Source organism: Drosophila elegans, unplaced genomic scaffold, assembly GCF_018152505.1.
Source record: "Drosophila elegans isolate 14027-0461.03 unplaced genomic scaffold, ASM1815250v1 contig_476, whole genome shotgun sequence".
In the NCBI taxonomy this organism is placed as follows: Eukaryota; Metazoa; Arthropoda; class Insecta; order Diptera; family Drosophilidae; genus Drosophila; species Drosophila elegans.
The window spans coordinates 2,444,821-2,467,611 of record NW_024545863.1 but is presented as its reverse complement, the minus strand read 5'-3'; the positions used below and the strand labels follow the sequence as shown (position 1 = coordinate 2,467,611).

General features: G+C 38.5%; 4 protein-coding genes across 8 annotated transcripts; 2 read left to right on the top strand and 2 right to left on the bottom strand.

Annotated features, from left to right (window-relative positions):
* Window positions 1–1,207: 1,207 nt before the first annotated feature.
* Window positions 1,208–9,628, top strand: LOC108148837. The gene is made up of 8 exons (XM_017276104.2): window positions 1,208–1,368; window positions 4,858–5,251; window positions 5,316–5,476; window positions 5,540–5,741; window positions 6,177–6,428; window positions 7,017–7,948; window positions 8,564–8,764; window positions 8,895–9,628. The coding sequence occupies exons 2-8, from the start codon at window positions 4,878–4,880 to the stop codon at window positions 9,005–9,007; spliced, it is 2,235 nt and encodes a 744-aa protein (XP_017131593.1). The 5' UTR covers window positions 1,208–1,368; window positions 4,858–4,877; the 3' UTR covers window positions 9,008–9,628.
* Window positions 9,629–11,239: 1,611 nt separating this feature from the next.
* On the bottom strand, window positions 11,240–20,020 carry LOC108148838 (autophagy-related protein 16). 5 transcript variants are annotated; one of them, XM_017276105.1, is made up of 10 exons: window positions 19,690–20,020; window positions 19,285–19,552; window positions 18,563–18,725; window positions 17,775–17,863; window positions 16,435–16,892; window positions 16,049–16,191; window positions 12,154–12,454; window positions 12,012–12,096; window positions 11,805–11,948; window positions 11,240–11,635 (listed from the first exon to the last, which is right to left on the bottom strand). In XM_017276105.1, the coding sequence occupies exons 1-10, from the start codon at window positions 19,787–19,789 to the stop codon at window positions 11,542–11,544; spliced, it is 1,845 nt and encodes a 614-aa protein (XP_017131594.1). In that variant the 5' UTR covers window positions 19,790–20,020; the 3' UTR covers window positions 11,240–11,541. The 5 variants fall into 5 exon arrangements, with proteins under 5 accessions (XP_017131594.1, XP_017131595.1, XP_017131596.1 ...); XM_017276106.1 differs by having other exon boundaries at window positions 16,435–16,868; XM_017276107.2 differs by lacking the exons at window positions 18,563–18,725; window positions 19,285–19,552; window positions 19,690–20,020 and adding an exon at window positions 18,425–18,509.
* Window positions 20,021–20,255: 235 nt separating this feature from the next.
* LOC108148579 lies at window positions 20,256–21,003 on the bottom strand. Its single transcript, XM_017275626.2, has one exon. The coding sequence runs from the start codon at window positions 20,903–20,905 to the stop codon at window positions 20,360–20,362; it is 546 nt and encodes a 181-aa protein (XP_017131115.1). The 5' UTR covers window positions 20,906–21,003; the 3' UTR covers window positions 20,256–20,359.
* Window positions 21,004–21,257: 254 nt separating this feature from the next.
* LOC108148524 (protamine-like protein 99C) lies at window positions 21,258–22,771 on the top strand. Its single transcript, XM_017275562.2, has 6 exons — window positions 21,258–21,556; window positions 21,629–21,688; window positions 21,749–21,826; window positions 21,897–21,974; window positions 22,058–22,581; window positions 22,638–22,771. The coding sequence occupies exons 1-6, from the start codon at window positions 21,350–21,352 to the stop codon at window positions 22,654–22,656; spliced, it is 966 nt and encodes a 321-aa protein (XP_017131051.1). The 5' UTR covers window positions 21,258–21,349; the 3' UTR covers window positions 22,657–22,771.
* Window positions 22,772–22,791: the final 20 nt, after the last annotated feature.

Below are 22,791 nucleotides of genomic sequence, written 5' to 3'. Positions count from 1 at the left end.
TTCATACTCAATAGTTTGTAACTTTAGTTTGGTTTCTGTGACATTTTCTTCTTTTTGGCTGTTGTGATTATTGTCTTTAAAAAAGAATAGTTTTACAATAAAAGTCCAACGGTCTGCGGAGATATTTTGGGGCCTTTCTATGAATCATCTCATAACCGGTAAAATTATATAGGGCTTTCTTCATCGGTCCACTTTGCCTCTATTTTGACACATTTGCGGCTATATCATCTGCATGGCATTAATGGCCAAATTTGGTCTTCACACATTTATTGTTTGTCCAATTTGTTATCAAAGCACGACCCGTTTCTTGAAGAACGGACTCGAAAACTGATTTGCATTGGCTTGACCCATAAATTTGGAAATCAAACACCGTTTGATGGGCCATTCTAGATTTACATACCAAACACACGGAAAGCGCTGGATCTTTGCTCACCACACACACACACACACACACAGACTGTCTTTGCCAATAAAAGTGGGCTATTCAAGATCGGCAGATATCATTGATCTCTGTTTCTGTTCGTGGCCGTAGGATGGAATCTGAAATTGAGTAAAAGTAAACGCCGAAACCTAAGCCCACACAAAATGTTATGGTAGATTTAACTTAAGCCGATTAAGCCACATGGCTAGAATAAGAGAAAATGGGCGACAAACGATTTCACGTGTAGCTCATTAGTGAAAGTGAAAAATAATAAAAACGCAAGCGACAGTTATAAGCCAAAACCCATTATTACGCCTAGGTTTTGTTTCTGTGGGTCCAAGGCGTTAACAGTCCAATAAGAAAATGATTAGAGGCAACTCTCCAAGTGGAGTACCTGCATGTTGCTAACAGGCAAAGAGAGTGGAGCCGAAAGAGCGGAGACAGGTGCACATTGTTCTCGATCGTTGACCGCAATTACTCCCCGCAAGCCAAGGTGGTTGCATCCCGAACACGTTTGAGTTCGCAGTGGAGAGATCTTGTGCAGGTGATACGACTACGACAACGACTACGACTGCGACTGCGAGGCGACGGGTATTTACCATGCAAACAATTTCTTTTTGTTTGAGATTCTCTCGGCTCAGAGCATCCATAGCCCCAAGACTTTCTTTTGTAAGAATTCCAGACTCAGGTTGCTCGGTCTTCGCTTCTCTCGCTCTTTTCCGCCCTCTCCTTCTACAGAACTTCTTTATCTAATTTTTATAACAAGTCACTCGGCGGCATTGAAGACTTCAGTTCTGCGGCGACCATCGAATGGTCAAGTTCGGCGTTTCCTTTGTCCCCCCAGAGTGTGTGAACAGTGTGTTTCTTGGGCTGCGAAAGTGTTTTGTTTCAGTGTGACTAAGCTGAAATTCTCGGGATAGGCGGTAGAAAATAACTTTCTTAATTAGGTAATTGTTGTTCGGCAAAAGTATAAGTTGCCAGGGGCAAGTTTAAGTTGAATTTTAACGAAATGCACGATCATTTGGCATTATTTGATAGGCCCATGGCGGGAACAGATACATAATATTTCGCTTAGTTTTTAACCACAAATCGAACCGCTGCACTAACTGAAGAATAACTAAGAAAAATCTGAACAAAAAATGTTAACCGGTTTATTTAAACGGCAGTGATCAAGCTGACGGATGACTTTGGCCAGCATTGAAAAACCGGGGACAATCATTCTGAATAAGTGAACTGCAAGAATAAAGGAAAAGAGACTGCTGCTTCTGCTGCTGCTGGTGCAAAAACGCACGACATGAGAAGAAATTGTGTAAAATGCAAAAGTCCGTCCCATTCCATTGTAATCCATTCCTCCGTGTTTTGTTCTTCAAGACACCAGCAGACGTAGTCTGCAGCTTCCGTCAAAACATTAGCGAACATTAGGACGTCCGTTTTGGAATGGCTGTGATGGCAGGGTCTTCTTGGCCATAATGGAGCAAATATTTCACATAATGTATGCAAGACTAATAGCCAGAAATGGCAAAAAACCATAGGAGCCTAAATGCTGGACATTAACACAGTAGTAGTTCGTTAGACGCTCGATTATCCCACGAATCTGTAATTGAGCATATTCAAAATTTCGCCAAATTGGAATTTGATTTAACAGTGTGATATCTACCGTTAAATAAAGCAACATTTAAGCGACCGAAGAAATGAAGTCATTAACACATTCAGAATGGTGAAAGTTCTTTTTTTTTTGGCGGCGTTTCCCCTTGAAATTCTGATTTCTATTGACTTTTCGGCTGGCTGGCTGGTAGATCTTTTAATTACATCATGCATCTGGAAATAGGCTGAATGTGAATGGAATTGAAGTCGGTCAGAATGGGTGTAGTCACTTTTGGAAATAAAAAAGAGCTATTAAGGCTAAAAGAGCCATAAAACCTAGTAAAATGAAAGAAAAAGTTCGAAAGTGCTAAACAGTTTACAAGTGCTGATTGGCCGAAACAGTGATCCCATAAGCGATATTGTGATGTGTTTATCTGATTGATTGATTGATTGATTGATTGTTTAATGTCGTGCATATTTTCAGAGCACTTTATTGACTAAAGTCGTTCCAGATGTCGAGTGCACTAAAATAGAGAAGTATTTTCATATTAAAAGCGAGTCTTAAAATATATGAATTTAATCCTCTTTTCATTATCCTTATTGGTTATAACAAAAAATTTGCCACCAGTAATTTTGAATAATAATAATGATATATTTCTTATTTTTTTGCTTATTATTGGTTAAAATTTAAATTGCCAAATAGGCTTATTACAACAGTAGTTTTGAAGATAACTAAAAAAAATGTGAAAAGAAAAATTCTTTGTACACCAAATTTCTATTCCAATTACTGAATTTTGAAGTCTTAACTAAAAAGTTTTCATAAGTTAATAAAACTCGAAAAGAAATCATCACAATCACAAAATTTCTATTTCATCTTTTGAATTTTAAGATCTTAGTCCCGATAAAAATATCATTTATACAGAAAGGTATTACATGGAAATAATAAGTTAGATGTTCTTTAGTACTTAGCAACTCTTTTCATCCTCATGCGTGTGATGTGTGTACAAAAAACCATCTTTTACACATTTGTTTTCCCAACATGCCAACTATTTGAGGTATGTAAACGTTTTTATGGAATCCGGATTTCTTGGCCCCAAAAAAAGACCATCATTTAACAGTAATTTAGGCAATAAACGACTGCTCGCACTAATCGATTGTGATCAGCGACACAGTTAGGCGGTGCTATTTCCTTCGGGTGTCCATACCGGTTGTCTTTTTTGGTTTTGACTGTGGGTTTGGGTTTGGGATTGGGTTTGGGTTTCGGTTTGGCTTTGACTTTGGCTCTGGCTCTGGGTTCAACCTGATCGCTGCGGGCGCAGCAGCAACCCAATACATATGTCTATGCTCGGCAAAACAACTTTTTGACGATAATCATTGACCCAATTCTTCTGCCGCTTTCTACAAGATTTTTGTACAATAACATGGTCATGGACTCGTTATAATGCAGCTTCCTGAGTGGCCATTCTTTACATGGCATTGCTGGTGCTGCTGATGGTGATGGTGCTGGCATATGAGCCATGTGCACCAGACCTCGAAATTTTCATACATTCAAAAGCCATTCCCAAAGCGAGAATCAAATGTGGAGGGGAAAACAAACATAGATTCAAAAGTCTTTCAAGCATTTTATCTCTAATTAAGTTACGGCTCGTTTTGACCAATGCAGGGTTTATGAATCATACATATTAACGGTATGGCCTGGCCATCTACCATGTACCATCTTATAATATAGTAGAAGAGATCGAGACGTCGCCGCAGCGGATTAGTGTGTCTGGTGCGTCTGGTGCGCAGCCATGCGTTTCTTATACAACACCTACCTAACTACCTAACTACCTATGTACCTACCTCTACCTACGTACCCATCCCCGTATCTATTACCGACCAATTTTTTGTTGTTTTCTGCACACATGGCTATTCATGAGAATTCATATGGAATAACGGTTGAATTTAATAAGTCCGTCTCTGAATATATATGTATGTGTAATCTATTGAAATACAGTTATAATGCTAATCAGTCATGCTTCAAGTGAGGTTCCTAACGAGATATTCGCCCATAGCAATTACCTTCCTTGCTCAAAAATCCAATAATATTCTTTTCGATAATTGAATTGTTGTCCCGAATCAAGTATTTGTATGTATTATTAATTTCACAAATTGTTTGCCCTGCCGTTTGGATTCTGGATGAAAAGCAGAGAAGCACTGACCGCGCCAAACGAGTTCTACATGGTACTTGGTTGGAGTTGGGCGAAAAATTAGAGCTCATGACCCCTTGATGGTCTATTCCAGCGCAACCGTCAATCATAAGCGATGCCCATTAACTTGGCAGTTGCGCAAGAGTTTAGCCCAGCGAACCAGAAAACTCCAAGCGAATAGTGGTGAATAGTGCACGGGGTCATCGACGTGAGCTGCAGGTTTCCTCCAACGGAGTTACTGCCCGTGATATTGTTTTCCGTTTTATCGTCTTTCCCCAGGGACTTCATAATTTGCGTTACGCCTCATGGCAAACAAATTAATTTAAAAAGATTGAGACAGTATCTGCGTACTCAATTTACCGCGCTTTATAAATAAAGTCTTGCGATAAACTTAACGATTACGTCCTTGTAAAATTAAACTTGTTAGGCTGATATTAGTGATTTAGGGGAATTTATATTTGTATTAGCTTATTAAAAAATATTATTAAAGATACTCTTTTTATGTTATTATGCTATGTTTTAAAGATTTCAATATGAAATTGTTAACATTTCTAAGATGAAATTGTTTTAATAATAATTAATGTAAAACACATTCTCTTATTGATACTCTTTGAGTACTGTTTTGCTCTATTTAAGTTTATAAATGTATAACATCTTTTGCAGGCCCCAGTGATACTCTAAAGATGGCCAAGATCAACCTTTTAAGACACCTTTTCCTAGCCTTGATGCTATACAGTGTGGCCACGGCCAAGGAACATCTGCGTATCCGAAGACAAGCTGTGGAATCTGTGACCGCAGCACTTCCGAATGCCAGTAAGATTATTGCTTCCGATGAGATTGAGACCCAGACAGAAGTGCCCAGTTTGAAGGAGAAACCCACCGAGATCAATAAGACGGAGAAGCCCATTGAAACAGTCGAGACCCGGAATTCAAACTTCGACTTGTCGGCCAGTTCGGATTCGTCCAGCCCCTTGGGTTCCGATGAGGATAATGTCTACTATGATAATGCGCCAATCGATTGCAATCCTGAGCTTGTGGGCTTTGAAATTGTGACAGGGTAAGTAATAGTAGTGATAGTGATGGCTTATGAGTGGGAAATTATTCAATAAGTCTCTCGGCAGATATGTCTTCTCGGCTCCCGAGAAACTGATGGACTCCCAGCCGGGCACACTAATGCTCACCGATTGCCTAGACACCTGTAGGAAGAACAAAACCTGCCAGTCAGTCAACTATGAGACGGGACTTTGCGTGCTCTTTTCAGCACATGCCGATCAATTACCGGGTAAGCTACTTACGACGCTAAACAAACTACCTCACATTTTAATCGCAATCGTTACAAAAAAAGGTGCCCTAACCAAGTCGCAGTTCCCCGTATTCACTATCTATGCCCAAAAATCATGCCTCTCCGTGAAGCCCTGTTCGCGAGCCTGGTACGTCGATCGTGTGCAAAACTATAAGCTCAAGACGGAAGTTAAGCGTACCGTGTCGGTGGCGTCAAGACGCGAGTGCTTTGAACTTTGCCTAGGTGAAACCGAATTCACATGCAGGTAAGAGCTCACTTTTTAGTGTCATAGTGCGAAATGTTCTATCTGTTTCGACTGTTTCGAATAAATTACCATCCAAAAATGTCACTATATTTTTGGGTGCTCCAATACTCAGGTCACACATCTAAACTTAAGTGGTAATTGAATACCCTACAGCTGGGAATACGAAATATTTATGTAGCCCATATAATTTTCTTAACCCCCTTGATTTTTACTGGCTTTAGGGCTAAAACTTGCGTTTTTCTTATTACACAAATATATTGGTCGAATTCTAAAAGTTCTATATGGTGTTCCTTTGTTATTTATTTGTTTTCGCCCGAACCGCCCCGTTGGTAATTAATTTAAGAACCTCAATATTTATTCCATCCTTACACCTGCAGAGCTGAGTGCCAATTAAAGTGATCCCTTTTTTATTCTCCTTTTTTATGTGCCACATAGATCTGCCAACTATGATCGTGTCTCTGGTGCCTGCGAGCTAAGTGAGCTGGATCGCTTGACGTTAGCCGGCTCCAGTGCCTTCCAGACGAGCGAAGGGACCGATTACCTTGAAAATCACTGTGTCGATGAACCCAATAAGCTGTGCGAATTCAAACGTCTGCGTGGTCGCATTCTAAAGACTGTGGACTCGGTTTATCAAGAAGTCAGCAGCATTGATGAGTGCCGGGAGCTGTGCCTTAATTCGCCCTATAGGTGAGTAGCATGTCTTACTTATCAATAAAACTATAAACATAGACAACAAAATTTAATGCATTAATTGGTGTGTGATAGCAGTTATTGCTTCTCTAATTTCAGCTAAAAGTTTGCAACACGGTGAGATGCTGATCACTAATATATATATAATTTCACAAATATATATAATTTATAGGGTAGGAAATGTCTCCTCTTCTTGATCAGCATCTTTTTTCTTTCTAGTTCGGATCGGTCGATCGGTCATATAGCTTCCATAGAACAATCAAATACTAAATAAAAAATAATATAACTTTTTAATTTATACGAATAGCAATAGTTTGCTATTTAGGAATTACAATTTTTTATTTTACAAGAAATGAATAACATGCAAGTTTAATGAAAAATTATAAAAGCTTCATTGTTTTTAAACATATGCGCATAAAAATCAAAATGTAGTCGACTTATAGCATACTTAATTTTTGTAATAGGGTGTATAAACTTTGCAAGGGTATGTGGACTTCGGCTTGCCCGAGTTCAATTCTTGTGTCATTTTATTGTGTGATCATATAAGCCCCCTTTCTATTTGTATACTCGATAATTTCTTTTAAGGTGCCACTCGTACGACTACAATGACACGGGGGACATGGTCTGCAGACTGTCCCATCACAGTCGTGCCACTTTGGCCGATGTGCAGGAACCCTTCTTGGAGGTTCCCGAGGCGTCGACCTATGAGCTGACTTCCTGCTACAACGTAACCATCGAGTGCGGCGGTGGCGATATGCTGGCACGTATCCGCACCTCCAAGCTGTTCAGCGGCAAGGTGTACGCCAAGGGATCGCCCAAGTCCTGCTCGGTGGATGTGAAGAGTGCCCTGGACTTTGAGCTGCGGATGAACTATCACGATCTGGAGTGCAATGTGCGGCAGAGCACGGCCGGCCGCTATGTGAACGACATAATTATCCAGCACCACGACATGATTGTGACATCCTCCGACTTGGGCTTGGCCTTGGCCTGTCAGTACGACCTGGCCAACAAGTCGGTGAGCAATGGCGTCGACCTGGACGTGCGCGGGGACATCATGCCGGCACTTTCCGAGGAGGTAATTGTGGAGTCACCCAACGTCATCATGCGGATCACCTCACGGGATGGCTCCGATATGATGCGCTCCGCCGAGGTTGGCGACCCCCTCGCGCTCAAGTTCGAGATTGTTGACGAGCAGAGTCCCTACGAGATCTTCATCCGGGAGTTGGTGGCCATGGATGGCGTGGATAACTCGGAAATTACCTTAATTGATTCAAATGGCTGCCCCACCGACCACTTCATAATGGGGCCAATTTACAAGGGCTCGGTTTCCGGCAAGGTGCTGCTCTCCAACTTCGATGCCTTCAAGTTCCCCTCGAGCGAGGTGGTCCAGTTCAGAGCCCTGGTTACGCCATGCATGCCCAGCTGTGAGCCCGTCCAGTGCGAACAGGAGGATACCAGTGGCGAGTTTAGGTCCCTCTTGTCCTATGGCCGAAAACGCAGATCGCTAAACACCACAGGTAAGTTGATATTTAAAAAGTTTCTACAGAGATTCATGAAATATGAAAAGAAAGTCATCATTTTAGACTTCTTGTTGTTAAAAGATAACATTTTTCCATAACCTCCTTTTAACTTTTACTTAAAAAAATCATAAAATTTATGACCAAAATGTATTACAACTTTTCTCTTTGCATTTAAATGTTTTTTTTTTTTATTGTATGTTAAAATATTACAAATTGTTTGTACTCTTAATTTAAGGGTTATTTTTTCTAAAAAAAAAATCATGCTTAGAAAAGGCTAGATGAAAAAATCAAAAAATGTGTGCATTCAAACTTTTCAACTAAATATTTACTTATGTTACTTAGTGATATTTTCAATATTTAATATGTATCATCCTTACAGTAGGCCAAATAAGGTTTTTATAAATGAAAACATCATAAAATTGATGACCAAAAGATCTCTTCGTATCTAAATATTTCTTTATATTAAAAGATGAACAGTTTCCTTCTTTTCCTTTTTAAATATTTAATATGTATCATCCTTAGGAAAGGCTAAATAAAATAATCATTTAATTGATGACCAAAAGTAATTAAAACTTTTCTCTTTGCCTCCAAATATTTCGTGTTCTCGAATAGATGATCATCCCAGACCACGTCGCGATATAGACACTTCAAAGAAGTCCGCTCCCAGCGACATGCTGCTGGTTCAATCCATTCAGATCACTGACAAATTCGGATTTAAGCAAGATAAGCAAGAAAACGGAGATTATTATGACGGAAATGAAACCACGTTTACGGCCAACGAGGAGGGGCATGGATTTTGCGTTAACGCTATTGGTAAGTACACTTTTATGATCAAAAGAAACTTTTAAACGAACCACTTTGTCAGCTAGATACCTGAATAATAACTGAACATATTACTGACAAGTCCATTCGTTCTTTTTTTTTTATTTATTTTTGTCATTAGGTCTTATTACGGCTGCCACTATTTTCCTGCTAACTCAGTTGGCAGTGATCGCGATCTGGACCTATTGCTACCAACGTCGTCAGAAACTGCAGCCGTATCAGCATTCTTACTAAACAGAAACAAAAGCAGAAACAGAAACAGAATCGCATATTCTTATATATTAACACATAACGTCTAAGCTTCAAACGGTGCAATCAATATTTACGCAATGTTATGCTAATTAACTACGATTAGCTAAGAATACGAATACCCGTCGTCCTGATACAACCAACATCCGCTATTAGCCTCATCTAGTCAGTGCACGATTTTAGAGAAAATGAAATTATATGTGTCTTGTTCGTTCGGTGGAATTCAGAGTTCAGAATTCAGCATTCAGAATTCAGATTGTTTGCATTGCAGCCATGGCGTTTTGAAACAACACTCGATCGTGTTAGGTTTGTGTATTCTTCAGACAGATTCCCAACTTGCAAAGGAAGTTCGACCCTTATAGCTGCCTTGAACTTCTTTTGTGACTCCGGAAGTTGAGTGGTTGACATTTGTAAAAACTAATGCATATTACATTTACTTTTTTCGAATTAACACCCTACCTGTATCTGTATCGAATGCGACTTAGTTTAGTTAAGCACTATAATTTATTACATATCAATGTTCAGTTTAATGTTTGCATTGGACCCCTTTAATTTTATGGAACGAAACTCATTTTATTATTATTAAACATTAAGACTTTTAATGAATTTTATACCGTGTGTGTGTGTGTGCCTATTTTTTTGGACGGGTTTAGAGAACATAATAAACAAATTTCTAAAACTATTTCACCGGGTTTTGCATATATGGAAATGAACTTTCTAATAATTCGAATTAATTATAATTATTATTCCTTGCATTTGGAGCATCATATGCATGTATGGGAATGGTTGAACAAAAGTCTTAGGCAGTCAGACTTTTACCCACGCATAACAAATTGTGCGAACTGGAGTTGCAATGCAGACACCTGCGAATTATTATTTATACTTCAATAAAACTTTAAATGCATCCAACTGTAAAAAGCGACTCGAGGGCTTCCAGGAACATGCTCACTTAGAGTCGCCCAAAATGCACGACACACTCGCCATCGCCATCGCCATGGCCAGAATCCGAATCCGAATCCGAATCCTAATCCCAAGCCACAAAAAAACGAGGAAGGGAAGGCAGCGATTCACTTTTCGATGTGGGCAGAGAGGCTGGCTGAAAGGCTGAAAGGCAGAAAGGTCCAAATGTCGTGCTTGTTTTCGTAAGTTTTCCCAGCGACTCGACGTTCCATCTTCATTATGGAGTTTCAAGTTTGCAGTTTGGAGTTTGGAGTTTGGTGTATGGTGTATGGTGATGGCGATGGCGTACACCTGTACGAAGATCCAGCAGCTGTATAAGTATCGTTAGCCGCAGCAGCGCTTGTGTGAATCATGCAAATAAATGCACCCTCAGCACAACAGGAAACAGGCTTCGTGCAGATTTGTATCTTTATCTGCTCGAGGAACGCTCTTGCATACGGGAAAGTGACTCCTGTCCTGTCCTGTCCTGTCCAATCGTCTGGCCGTCACTCCACTCCTCTAGATGACTGCAACTCCGACTGGATTCCTCTCAATTAATTTACTTAGCAATGCGCCTTCAACGACACTACTTCAAGTGGTACCATTACAAGTACCAGTATGAGAGTATGAGTACTTAAGAGCAGCGCCTAAAGATTTTACATCGCTGGCGGTACTTAACGCTAAATTGTAGTTGTTTTTTTTTGAGGCATAATCTGAAAAGATTCTTAATTAAAGCATGCATGCAAGGCGATAAAAATGAATGTACGTTAGATTTGTAATGATGGTGCCGTGGTGTGGTTATTTTCCTCGCTCAATTAGAGATTCCCCAGTGTCGATTGTGCTCCGTCAGCACACGAAATAATTGGATGTGTGTTCGCCGCCAATGGCACAGCAAAAGCAAAAGCAACAACAACAGCAACAGTTCAGCACAGCATTCGTGCTAAGAATTGATCACATATGCAGAAATTAAAATGCATCACGTTCGAAGGATGCATAAGAAGTTTTTTCTGGCTGAGCTTTATTGTCTTAAATCGGCGTGCACGTATTTATGGCTAAGAAACCACAGGTGCTGGTAGGAGAAAAGAAGCATATAATAAGATGTCGCAAAAGGTAACTGGTTTTCTTTTTTAACTGAAGACTGAAGGCCGTTCTGTATTAGTTCTAGATGCCCCAATTTAATTTCTATTCAAAAACGATTCATTTGCTGAGATTCTTTTGTGGGCGCATAAATTCCGCTCCGCTGCTCTATAAATATTAAGTTGAAATAACAATTTCCTGTAAGATTGGTCGTATATGCAACCCAATATATATATATACTTTATTTTTACAATAGGAAAACATGTACTTAGATGAATATGTGAATTGATACAATTTGTATACTATATCCGTTTCAAGTATAAATAAAATAATCAAGTAAAATTATTAAAACAGTCGGCACGCGATTTACCTTGACCATTCGCCAACCGAATTTACTATATACAGCAGACTCCGCATGGCCGTGTTATTGATTACAGCTCTGACTATAAGCGTTTCAGTGAAATGGAACTGACTGACGTTTATGGCAACACTAACGCTTTGGGTTATGATTCCGAATATATGGTGCATCGTTTGTTCTTTCCAACGGAAGCCAGCATATTGTTGTTTGGGCTCCAACTGACCGCATTTACTGCCGTGCTGTGGATTAAAAGCAAGACTAGCGTTAATTTAAGGACGTTAACAAGGGGATGCCATTGGCAGAAAAAGCATTAATAGCATTACGAATTTAAGGATGTGGAATGAACAAAGCCATTAACAGGTACTTCCTCTTGGGGAAGCGCCCTACTATTAAGTTTTTACGACCCACCTGTGACCCTTGAGAGTGGCTTCTAGGAAACCATTCACATTCCAAATGTATATGGCGCCATCCGCTGATCCACAGGCAATCTTCAAGCCACTCGAGTTGAACGAAGCCCGAGCAAAATCACAGCTGATTTTAAAATGTTCGTTTCTGTTTCAAGTAAAGTATTATATTATTTCGTTGCTCTGAGTATTCAGATAAGCATAGACTTACGTAAACGTGGATATAACTTGATTTTTGCGTAAATCTAATAATTTAATAGTATCGTCTCTTACAGAGCATATGAGGTAATTGCAATCTGTTGAACTGACATGTTATACAAGTGACTAGAATTGCCAAAAATTAGTTAACTTGCCCTTTGACAAATCCAAAGAGGTGATTTTGGCCGGCATTAGGACATCATCAGCTTGCTTCTCGGTACGTATGTCCCAGAAACGGATCTTCTTGTCGTAGTGCCCGCTGATAATCGTTGAACCCAGGCTGTCGGTGGTCACGAGATCATTGCAACTAGATCCGGCGAATTTCGTCTCTATGCAGGCGATGCTGCGCAAATCCCATATCTTCAGAGTGCGGTCATGGCTTCCGGTCACCACTTTAATGGGCTCTTGGACATATTTGGCGGCCATTACTTTGCCACTGTGACCCGTCAGCGTGTGCTTCAATGGGCAAGAATTCAAGACATACAGTTAGCGCGGCATTGCGTTATAGGGCAGACATCGTTTCACAAAGATCTCGACCCAGCATCTTAGTGGGTAGCGTAGGAAAACAAAAAGAATAACAATAGCTACTTGCTTCTGAAGACCGACGACCGCCAACACCTTTTCTGGCATCGCATATGTAGCCTCCACTAGAAACCGGCTAATTACTCGAGCTAAGTATCTTTCACCAGAACGACGTGCAATTAAAAAGTGTCCAAAGAGACTGTGCACATTTAATTACCGCATTATAAACAAGGATCTAAAACACCGGGCATAACTGCCGCAGAGATTTCATTGACATAGGTCGCATGGTGGGACATATTTTGGAGCTCTCGGTTTTTGCCTAATCCGTGTATGAATTAAAGTCATTGACACTCTAAAGTGTGGATTCTCGCTTAAACAGGGAACTGTAATGTCTCGATTATTTATCTTTGCAAGCAGATGCTTAATTGTTGAAACAAGAAACCAGATAAGATAAAAATGTCTTCCCTGGGGATTGTTGATTTATAAGATTTGGGGGGGGAAACGGTCGGTGGTAGTTACATTAAGTCTACTAGCAGGTCTTAAAAAATAGGAGTAAAGTTAAGTAACTGCAACTATAAATCTGCAGAAAGGGAATGCTTAACCTATTAAACAAATAATAAAAGTCTTTTACTAATTGCTAATTTAAAGCCGTTTCGAGTCGTCTGTCTATATAGGCCTGAGGTATGGGGTATGGGGTATGGGGTATAGGCTATAGGGTATTAGGCTCGGTTTTTTTTTCTCTTAATTAAAGAGCCTCTAAATGCGATCTTCAACCGGCAACCGGTCAAGTCGAACGGTCAATGTACGCGCAGCGCAGTGTGGCTTGAAACGCAGCGCAGACCACTAGTAGCGGTGATGGCTCAAACATGTTTGACTGGAGCCACCTCAAAGTGGAGAATTCGAGAGCGGAGAGTTGGGAGAGAAGAGTGTGATAAACGTGAGAAGAGCGGCTTCAGCCAAGAGGCCGGTTTCTAACTAATAACATGGATGGAAACGTTCTCTTAAATAGTCTAATCTTGGACAAACCTGCGGTTTATTTGGCTACGAAAACGTGTTGTCCACAAAACCGGTGGCTTTGAAATTCTGCACACCACTCCGCATTTTATCGGAATGCTTGCGTGGTAGGAAATGTCCTCTTTTTGAGAGCCATAAATTAGGAAAAACATTTTTTTAACGGATGACAAGTTACTGAGGCCTAATATGACAGGAGTATAAATAACAATCACACCTGAGAGCCACTATAAAAATCAATTAATCAATAAGCATCACAAAAAGCCAATTTACTTTTATATCTATCTAAAAAGTTTTAATGTGATCGAGCCACGATTGGTAATAAAGTAAATTATTTTTATGCTCTTAAGTTATTGCTTTCGCTTTGCATTGCGACCCTAAAGAAAATAATTTCTTAATTCAATTAAAATTAAAATTGTTAGGAAGCCAATTTACTTTTATATCCCGACTTAAAAATCTTAAATGTAAATCGAACAGCGATTGTTCATTAGCTGAGCTATTTTATTATTGCTTTTGCCTAAGATTGATTTTTTTTACTAGCAACGGAAATGTTTAATTATGGTTGCCAATTATTTTTATTGGGCGGAATAAATGATTGTAATATTTATTTTTTTAGTTTCAAAACATTTGGGAAGCAACTTGGGGTAAACTGTTTACAAAATAAATTCTTCGTGTAAACAAATAGAGAAATCATTAGGGCTTTGAAATTTACAAGCTGTTTTGAGCTAAGAAAAATAAATCCTCAGCAAAGATTTGTGTTTCTGCCGCATAAATTCGTAGCGATTTGGGGTGTGTGAAAAGTCTTGGGATGAATAGTAAAAAAGGCGCAAGTATTAATGATAATAACTTGGCAATCAGTTGACTGTTTGATCGCATTGTGGCCAGAGGCCGTACAAGTCAGTGTGCTCATTTTAATGCTGCAGCATTACAGCTCACAGCTCAAAGCTCACAGCTCGCAGCTCGCAGCTCGACGGCGCTATTCTTCAGTTACAGTTTCCAGTTGTGCGCAAAAGAACCGTTTAAATGTCAATCCAGAAATACCAGTTAGAAGCGAAGAGTCGGTGTATCACACGGATGAAGCTGGCCGAGAAGCTGGCCGAGAAGCAGGAAGAACTGCACTTGTATGTTCATTCGCATGTTGACGATGTGCAGCACAAATGGATGGAGTTGCGGATCTGGCCTGACCAGGCGAGAGATGAACCTTGGGCTACGGCTACGAAAGATTATGCTGCTGCAATTCAGGCCAACCGCCAATGCGTTGGCCAGTTTCCCCCCGAAGCTTTCATAGACGGCTTTTATTTATGACCGTCAATTGAAATTGATTCATGTGATAAGGCTCCAGAGTAAACGTTCTTAAGTGGGTCTAAATGCCCCTTCTTTTAGAAACGTATCAAATTCGATTCGATTGATTTAAATAAACCAAAATAGTTATATTTGTTTTAAGTAAGAAATCCTTTAAATATATTGTGAATCAAAAGACACAAAGACACAATAAACTATAAAAAACGTCTTATTGTCTATAAAAAAAGATGAAGTACAAGCAATAAATAACTTTGAACAGAGTAAACCCCATTTTGGGTTACCATTTTAAAGAAATCTGTTAGGGCATAAAATCATTTCTCCAATCATTCTTAGCTAGAACACTGACTGAACCACCATATGCATATATCATAGTTAAAGTGCTTTATTTACTACATATATCAGTAAACACTTTTGTTTGCCATCAGCGTCTCTGTAATGTTGACTTGTTTACTTTTCGCCTTTTTTCCTAGTTAGAAAGCGGCAAACATGCAAAATTTATTTATAAACATTGACATTGGTATGAATGTGTGCATACACGTACATACATACCCAACATGAGTAAACAAAGGCGAAAAAAGAGAATATCACGAGGGCTGAAAATTCTTTATAAATCAAGGCATCAAAGAAGTCGTTTTTTTAATCTACTTAAAGCAACAATAGAAAAGGAAAGTATTGTTTGGCCCATTCTGGCCAAGACTAATTGCACGAAGTATGTCCGTTTAGCACGAACTCATTACTTCTTTTATGTATATATATGCCCTATATATGCTAATACTTGTTTTCAAGCGAATAAGTTTAACTAATAATTTCAAAAAAGTTTTCAGAGCAGTACTCAAAATTATATAACATTTTTTTTAATATCTAGTGAGTATACCAGTCGGCCAATTCTTTAATTTAATTTGTTTAAATGCGGTGATAAAACTATTAATTTGGGTAAATATCCATTTGTATTATTTCATTTTTAAATTCTTAGAAAACAAGTTTTTTTTTACTCAAAATTACAAAAATTTGTATTTATTTAATTATCTAGTGTGTAGACTAGTCGACCAAACTGAACAAACATTTTCACCCATTCTTTAATTTAATTTATTAAAATGCTGTGCTACGCTTTCGTTTAAATAAAACAGAACTCAGGAGACTAATAATTTAGCTAAATATTCGCTTGCAGTATTTCTTTTCTACCGTATTTTATGAATTAATAAACATTTTACTTACTCTTAAGCGATTATCCATCACCGTCCAAACTCTGGCCCCGTAATCGTTGGATGTGCCCAATATGTAGGCACCTGTTGAATCAAAATCTACGGAATTGATTCCTGCACTGCTGCCGCTTAAAATTGCGCGTGGTTCAGTGGAATCTGAAAGTACACATTGTAAATTAGTAAGTTTGTACTAATTAATTCATTTTAAAAATATTCATAATAACATTTTGGCAATTTCAAACAGTTTGAACGAATGAATCATTAGAAAATACTATTAATAAGGCATTTAGTCAAACTCTTACAGCAATAGTTATCTTAAAATACCTTATTGAGGCACTGTATTGCATAAATTTAAAAAAAAAAAAATAAATAATAATAATGGCGTGATAAATGACTTACTTTTGCCAATATCCCAAAGCTTGACCTTGCGATCTGCGCCACCGGTGGCCACCATCCGCTCCACGGGGCTCCAGCGCACCGCGTGCGACTCGTTTTCGTGGGCCTCGAATTTCATAAGGATCTTGGTCGGATTGGCCTGGCCCAGATAGCCGGTGGCCTTTAGGGTGTCAATGGAAGCCCGGGTGTTGTCGCAAACCTCGCCTGCTGTAAAACGAGCGCTAATATATTCATTATCATCGAGACCTATGGCCTCCATGGCGCCGTTAATGGTGGCCTCGTCGAAGTCCTCGTCGCCGATGAGACCGCCAACGAACTGGGCGGGACTGGAGTTGCGCTGCAAGGATGCGGCGCCTGGCGATGTCGAGGTGTTGCTGGACGAGCCGGGTTCACGGACCGCGTCTTCCAGGTCACGTTTCAGTTTGGCCGAACGTTTCCTGAAAATTGACGGCAGTCTTTTTCTAGATATGTTCGAAAACGGTTATACATTTATATTAAACCAAAATAAAAGGAGCAAATCAGAATGAATGACACAATCGATAATATTCGTCTAAATGGTCCGTGTTCTACTCCTTGGCGTTTGTTAAAGTGTTAGTAAAAAATATTGGTAAATATTCATTACATGCAGTTTGTGTAGTTTTCCGTAAACCTTTACGTATTGGTAGTTCCCGTGCTCCGCATTTTTTGGTTAACTTGCTTGCATGACGTTTGGTGGGTGGGCAATAAAGTGGTTTTTGTTAACTCAACTAGGTGGTCAGCGGTCGGGTGGATGGACACTGCAATCTCTAATCGGGTATTAAGATAATAACTAATATACATGCCCTGCAACTAAATAACGCGAGTTACTATTATTGTTATTCATATTTCATTATATATTATAAAGGACACTTTATAGAGTTCTATTCTTGCGAACTTATCTTGTGAAAATTTTTTTAATTTCTTGTTCCCTTATTTGTAAAATTGAAAAGTAAACTTTGGCGCTATTTGAAAATTATATTTATTAAAAAAAGTTATTGCCAATATGAATCTGTATATCTCTTATCCTGTTTCAAAATGTGATGCTAAGAAAATAAAGCAAAAAGCTACATTATCCGTAGAAATAACGATTATTTTGTATGTATTTGTTAACAGTTTACATGGATTTTTTTTATCAAACTCTTTTATAAGCATTAGATAAGCCTCGCGATTAACCATTTTATATGTATGTATCTCTGTACTTATCTGGTTACTAAAATGCATTTATGTACATGTATATTAATGATCGAAGAGATAAGTTATATTAAACGTTATGTTTTGCATGATAATAGGGTTATAACGATGTTTTTTTTTTTCAAAAAACCTACCTTATTATGCTTTCGTTTTCCTCATTCAACTTGTCGGCATCCTTTGACTTGTATTGCATTAGTCGTTCCAGTAATCGTCGATTTTCATCCTGTGAATCACAAGAGAACGAAAAGCTTTTTAGCAGACGCTTTTTCATAATTAGAATATTTGCAAATATTTGGCGCCGTTGTGAGCTGTTTTCCTCGTCGAACGCTAATATGCTACTGGATTGAATTCGAAAAGATAGCAAGCTTTTGCCGTGTCTATTTGAGGCATAACCATTCGAGCCATCTGCAATATATTTATCGGCATGCACGAAACAAATACCATGCAAACTAACTTTTTCAATTGGATTCGGAAGCCTCAGGTTAAGTACCAATAAAAATATTTTGTACACAATTTCGAAATACAAATCTGAAGATTTAATTTATTTTTAGTATTAAACGATCAATGGATAACCAGAATAAGATCATTGAAAATTACCTAGTAAAAATGATATGTTATCGAATATTCACGAAAACGTTTTGGCACTAATACATTTAAATGTTTTATTATTCCAAAAGTTTGTAAATTTATTTATTTTCTGACCTACTTTTAGGAAAACCCACTAATTGATCGTTGTCTATGACTACAATTTTTAATTAATGCATTTTAACTGACTTACACTTACAATTAAACTTATAATTTATTGATTTCACTATCTCAATTTTGCAGTTACAGGAATTTACTTTTCATGTGTATTGCTTAAAGTCAACTTAATCAAAGACGAAGTGATCGTTTAAATATATATAGAAACTGGACCACTTACTTGTACTCCTCTCAATTTATCCTCCAGTGAGCTAAATGCCAATTGAAGCGCTGTATGCTCATCCAACATGGTGTTGTTGAGTTTCTTAAGTTCTTCTAAACTCGAGTGAAGGAGTTGCACTTCAGCCCGCAATCGATTGTTATTCGTTTGCTGCTCAGTAAGGCTAAAAAATAGATATATTAGTGATTTTAGTCAATATGAGTTGACACTTAGGATGTTCCACTTTACAAATTCGCCATGATTTTATGATTATTTTTTTGCGGGATATTAAATCTTTAAAAGAAAAATTTAAAAATCAAACCTGTCGTGATTAAAAAGTGAGTCCTCAAAGCAATTAAAAGTATACTGTGGCTAAAATTTATTTACCTACTTTTTAACTTATTTTTTAACTCAATTTGATTAAGCTCTGCTCTGTTTCTGAACTCTAATCTTACTGATTTTAAAAATCGATATATTTTTGGTTCAATTTTAAAATTAACTTTAAACAGGAAAGAAATTGGTCATGAAAAATAAAAATAAGATGGAAAACTAACTAGTTAAACTGTTGTCCAATCTGACACCTTATGGTTGTGAAATCTCTAAAATTTTTAAAAACCGTAAGTTTTTAAAAAGTTGGTTTTAAACCCTTATCAGTATTCGGTTTCTGTAAATCTCTAGGAAATGTAAATTTGTTTTTAAACTTTACTGGCGAATATGAAATCCGGAACATCCCCGGTGACTACCTGTGCTCCTTCTCGGAAATGATTATCCTCTGCTGCTCCATCTTCTGGTTGAGGTCCACAATCATCTGGGAGTTCTCGCCCTTGCGCTTGTGCAAATCGGTGAGCTCCTCCTGCTGGCTGAGCAGCTTCTTCTCCAGGGTGGCAATGGCCACGTTGGAGCCAGTGCCACTGCCACCTGTTGACACCGCACTGCGGAGCTGCTCGTTTTCCACGGAGAGCTTCAGGTTGTCCGCCTTGAGCTGGGCCACATGGTCGATCAGGCGGTTGTCTGCAAGGCAATTAAAGAATGTGACCATGAGATGATGTGTAGAAGTAGAGACGATGATGATTCGGAGGTTAACTGGTGCGCAATGCGGGGGCAACTGGGGCTCCGCTGGCCCCGGCGACCCGAATTCAAATTCTTACTTTGCTCGATGATCTCCTTGAAGTTGTCGCATTCCTTGCGATTGCGCTCCCGTAATCGGCGAACAACATGCGCTCGCCACACATGTTCCTCCGTCGACATCTTTTTAATGTGTTTTCCCCGGAATTTACTGGGTATTCGGTGATCGGGAATCCGGACTTTTGGCTTGGGCTCTCGGTTGCTGGGTTCGTGGCGACACCTTGGCGTTGTCGTCTAATCGCATCGCAGTAGGCGTGGCACGGGCGCTATAAGGCGGCTGCGTTAAATCGCATAATTGTTTTTAACCAAATATGATTATTATTCAGCTGTTCATATCAACAAATAGAGCTGGAGGTGGAACTAAATCGATTTTATTATTCGATATTTTCAGAAACTGGGCAGCACTGTTTGGTCCTATCGATTGTTCTTTGGCGGCAGTGCTGTAATGCGCATTCGCAAGTGCTGCAAAACGTCTGAAGATTTAAATTGTTAAAACCGTTAAAGCTTGTAGTTGGTTTATATATGTATAAAAAGTGTATTTAAAATATCTTTTAGGATTTTCATGTATTTATCTGTATTAAAATCGCACTTGTGTACATAAACTGTTTATTGCATTAGCCTTAAAGATAACACTTAAAATTTTAACACTTAAATTATTGACTATAATTAATGAATATATAATATTTTAAGACCTTATGATTTCTTTAAATTATACTTCTTCCTCCTCAATCTTTGTTTTTGCTTAATAGCCAGGTCCGTGTAAACATTCATGTCCAGTTGTACTTGAGTTACTTGCTTTCTATAGACCGACTTTAAATCGAAGAGTGGTATTACAGCCATCTTCATTAAACAAAATAAAACGCCAGCCAGTGCCGCTGTAGGGATCAACAGAAGCCAATACTCCCAGTTCAGGTATCCATCATCGCTCATCCCCAAGGATAAAGACACCAACCGCATAGTGTGATGGATCAGGGACTCCAGCTTGCACCACACCACGATCGTAAAAAACTCGAGAATAGCCAAACATCCGATCACCTCCACCAGAAACTGAATTGCGTAGGGCAAATGCATATAACGCTCCGGATACATTGCAATATCTGTAGCCATCAGCATGAGCGCTCCCACGAAAATCCATTGGCCCAAGTCCGGAGCAGGTGAACAGCTATCAGCGTGCGAAACTAACATACCAAGTAGGAGGTGTATAAGTCCGGCGGTGCAAACTGCATGACATGAAGCCATAATTAATTGATTTTATATTTTTAAACTTTTTGTTCACTTTTTATACATTTTGGTATTTTACACACTATGGAATGAGTAATAATCATATGGTTGCTTTGTTTTTTGGTTTCAACTCGACGATTAAGATTTTTTCATTGTTTCTGAAATGCTTAGGGATGTCTTTTTGTTTTGTCACAAATTTTAAAAAAATTTTAATTTTATGTTGTTGTGTTTCAATACAATTAAAAACTTCCTTTATGAAATATTTTTAAGATAATACAAATCAGACAAAAAGGTTCAAATAAAAACAAGTTACATTTCCCTTTACCTTAAATGTCATTTTACATTTTATTTGAACGTGTCGTTCAAATGGCAGTTAGTCTAAATCTGAATTTGCTGGCGACGGTTGATACATAATTTTGGAACATTTATAGACCAAATTTTTGTTTTACACAAATCTATGAAATGGCGGGAAAAAAGCGAGGACGAGCCCATTGTAAACCAATTTACAAGCATCAAAAAGAAGCCCACATAACAAATAACGGGTACCTGAACTTTTTAATGGTATACAAGAAGCGATTCTGCGGTATTTCCCCGCAGGACATGGTTCGGTTTGGAGCTAAACAGTGGAACCAGCTATCCCTTGAAGAAAAGGATATATTTACAAATATGGTAAAATTTTATGGTTAAATTTTAACATTCTTAAAACATGTTGCATATTTTTACAATTTTTTTTCATTATAGAAAGAGTCTGTGGCCGTTAAAAAGAGTCCACCAGGAGAAGATGAGCGGCAGACGAAAAAGGTATGCCCCAATAATATAGTAAACACATTTTTAAGATCTACATATTTTGTATATTATTAGAAAGAGTCTGCGGTCATTAAAAAAAGGCCATCTCGATCATCTGAGCGGCAGTGGAAAATGGAAAGCTCCTGCAATATGGTAAATACAAATTTAACCTAAACCGATTTTTTGTAATGTTCTTACTACCGTATATTTTACTAATATATAGAATGAGTCTGTTATATTGAATAAAATGCCAGATCAAGCTGATGATGGGCTGTCGATAAGAGAAAACCCCTTTGACGTGGTAAATAAGAAAATATCCTAAAACCCCGTTTTTTAATGCATGAAAAATTATTTTAAAATTTTATAATAATATTTTTATATTAGAGGGAGCCTGTGATCTTAACAAAAGGACCACTTTGCCCGTCTGGTTTGCTATCGATAAAAGAAAGTTCCGAAAAATGTAAAATGTCGCCATATGCTCGTCAGAGGGAGTCGAAAAAGGCCTCACAAAGCAACAGGAATTGCAACCCGGAAAGGAAAAGTTCTTTCAAGCGTCAAACTGATATGCAGTCTATAAAAAATAGCTTCAAAGAATGTAAAATGTCGCCATATGCTCGTCAGAGACAGTCTGCAAAAACCTCCCAACGCTCCAAGAAGTGCGCACCGAAAAGAAAAAGTCCTCTAAAAAGTCAGCGGAAAGACCGAAAGTCTCTGTCGAGAAATGAAAGTTGTGCGGAGTCACAACAGGAGTTAAATTCCTTGGGCTCTGCAAGTGCATATATACATTTTATACGGAAATACAGACGAAAGAATTCCGAATTGTCGGCCAAGGATCTGCTAAAAAAGGCAGTTCGTGAGTGGTCCCGTCTAGATGCAAATCAGCGCCAAACATTCGACAGGCCACTTTGGTAAAACCCTTTTTTATATTAACAAAGATTTTTCCTAACAAATTTTAAACTTCCAGGGTTATAAATATAGGATGAGAATCGCCTTCATATCCGTCAGAAATCTATAGACTACTAACTTCATTTATATTTCTAAATTCTAAGTAGGTTTTGGAAAAAATTGTTTAACAAGAGTTTAAAGTTAGAATAATAATATTGCTATTTTTTTGGCAA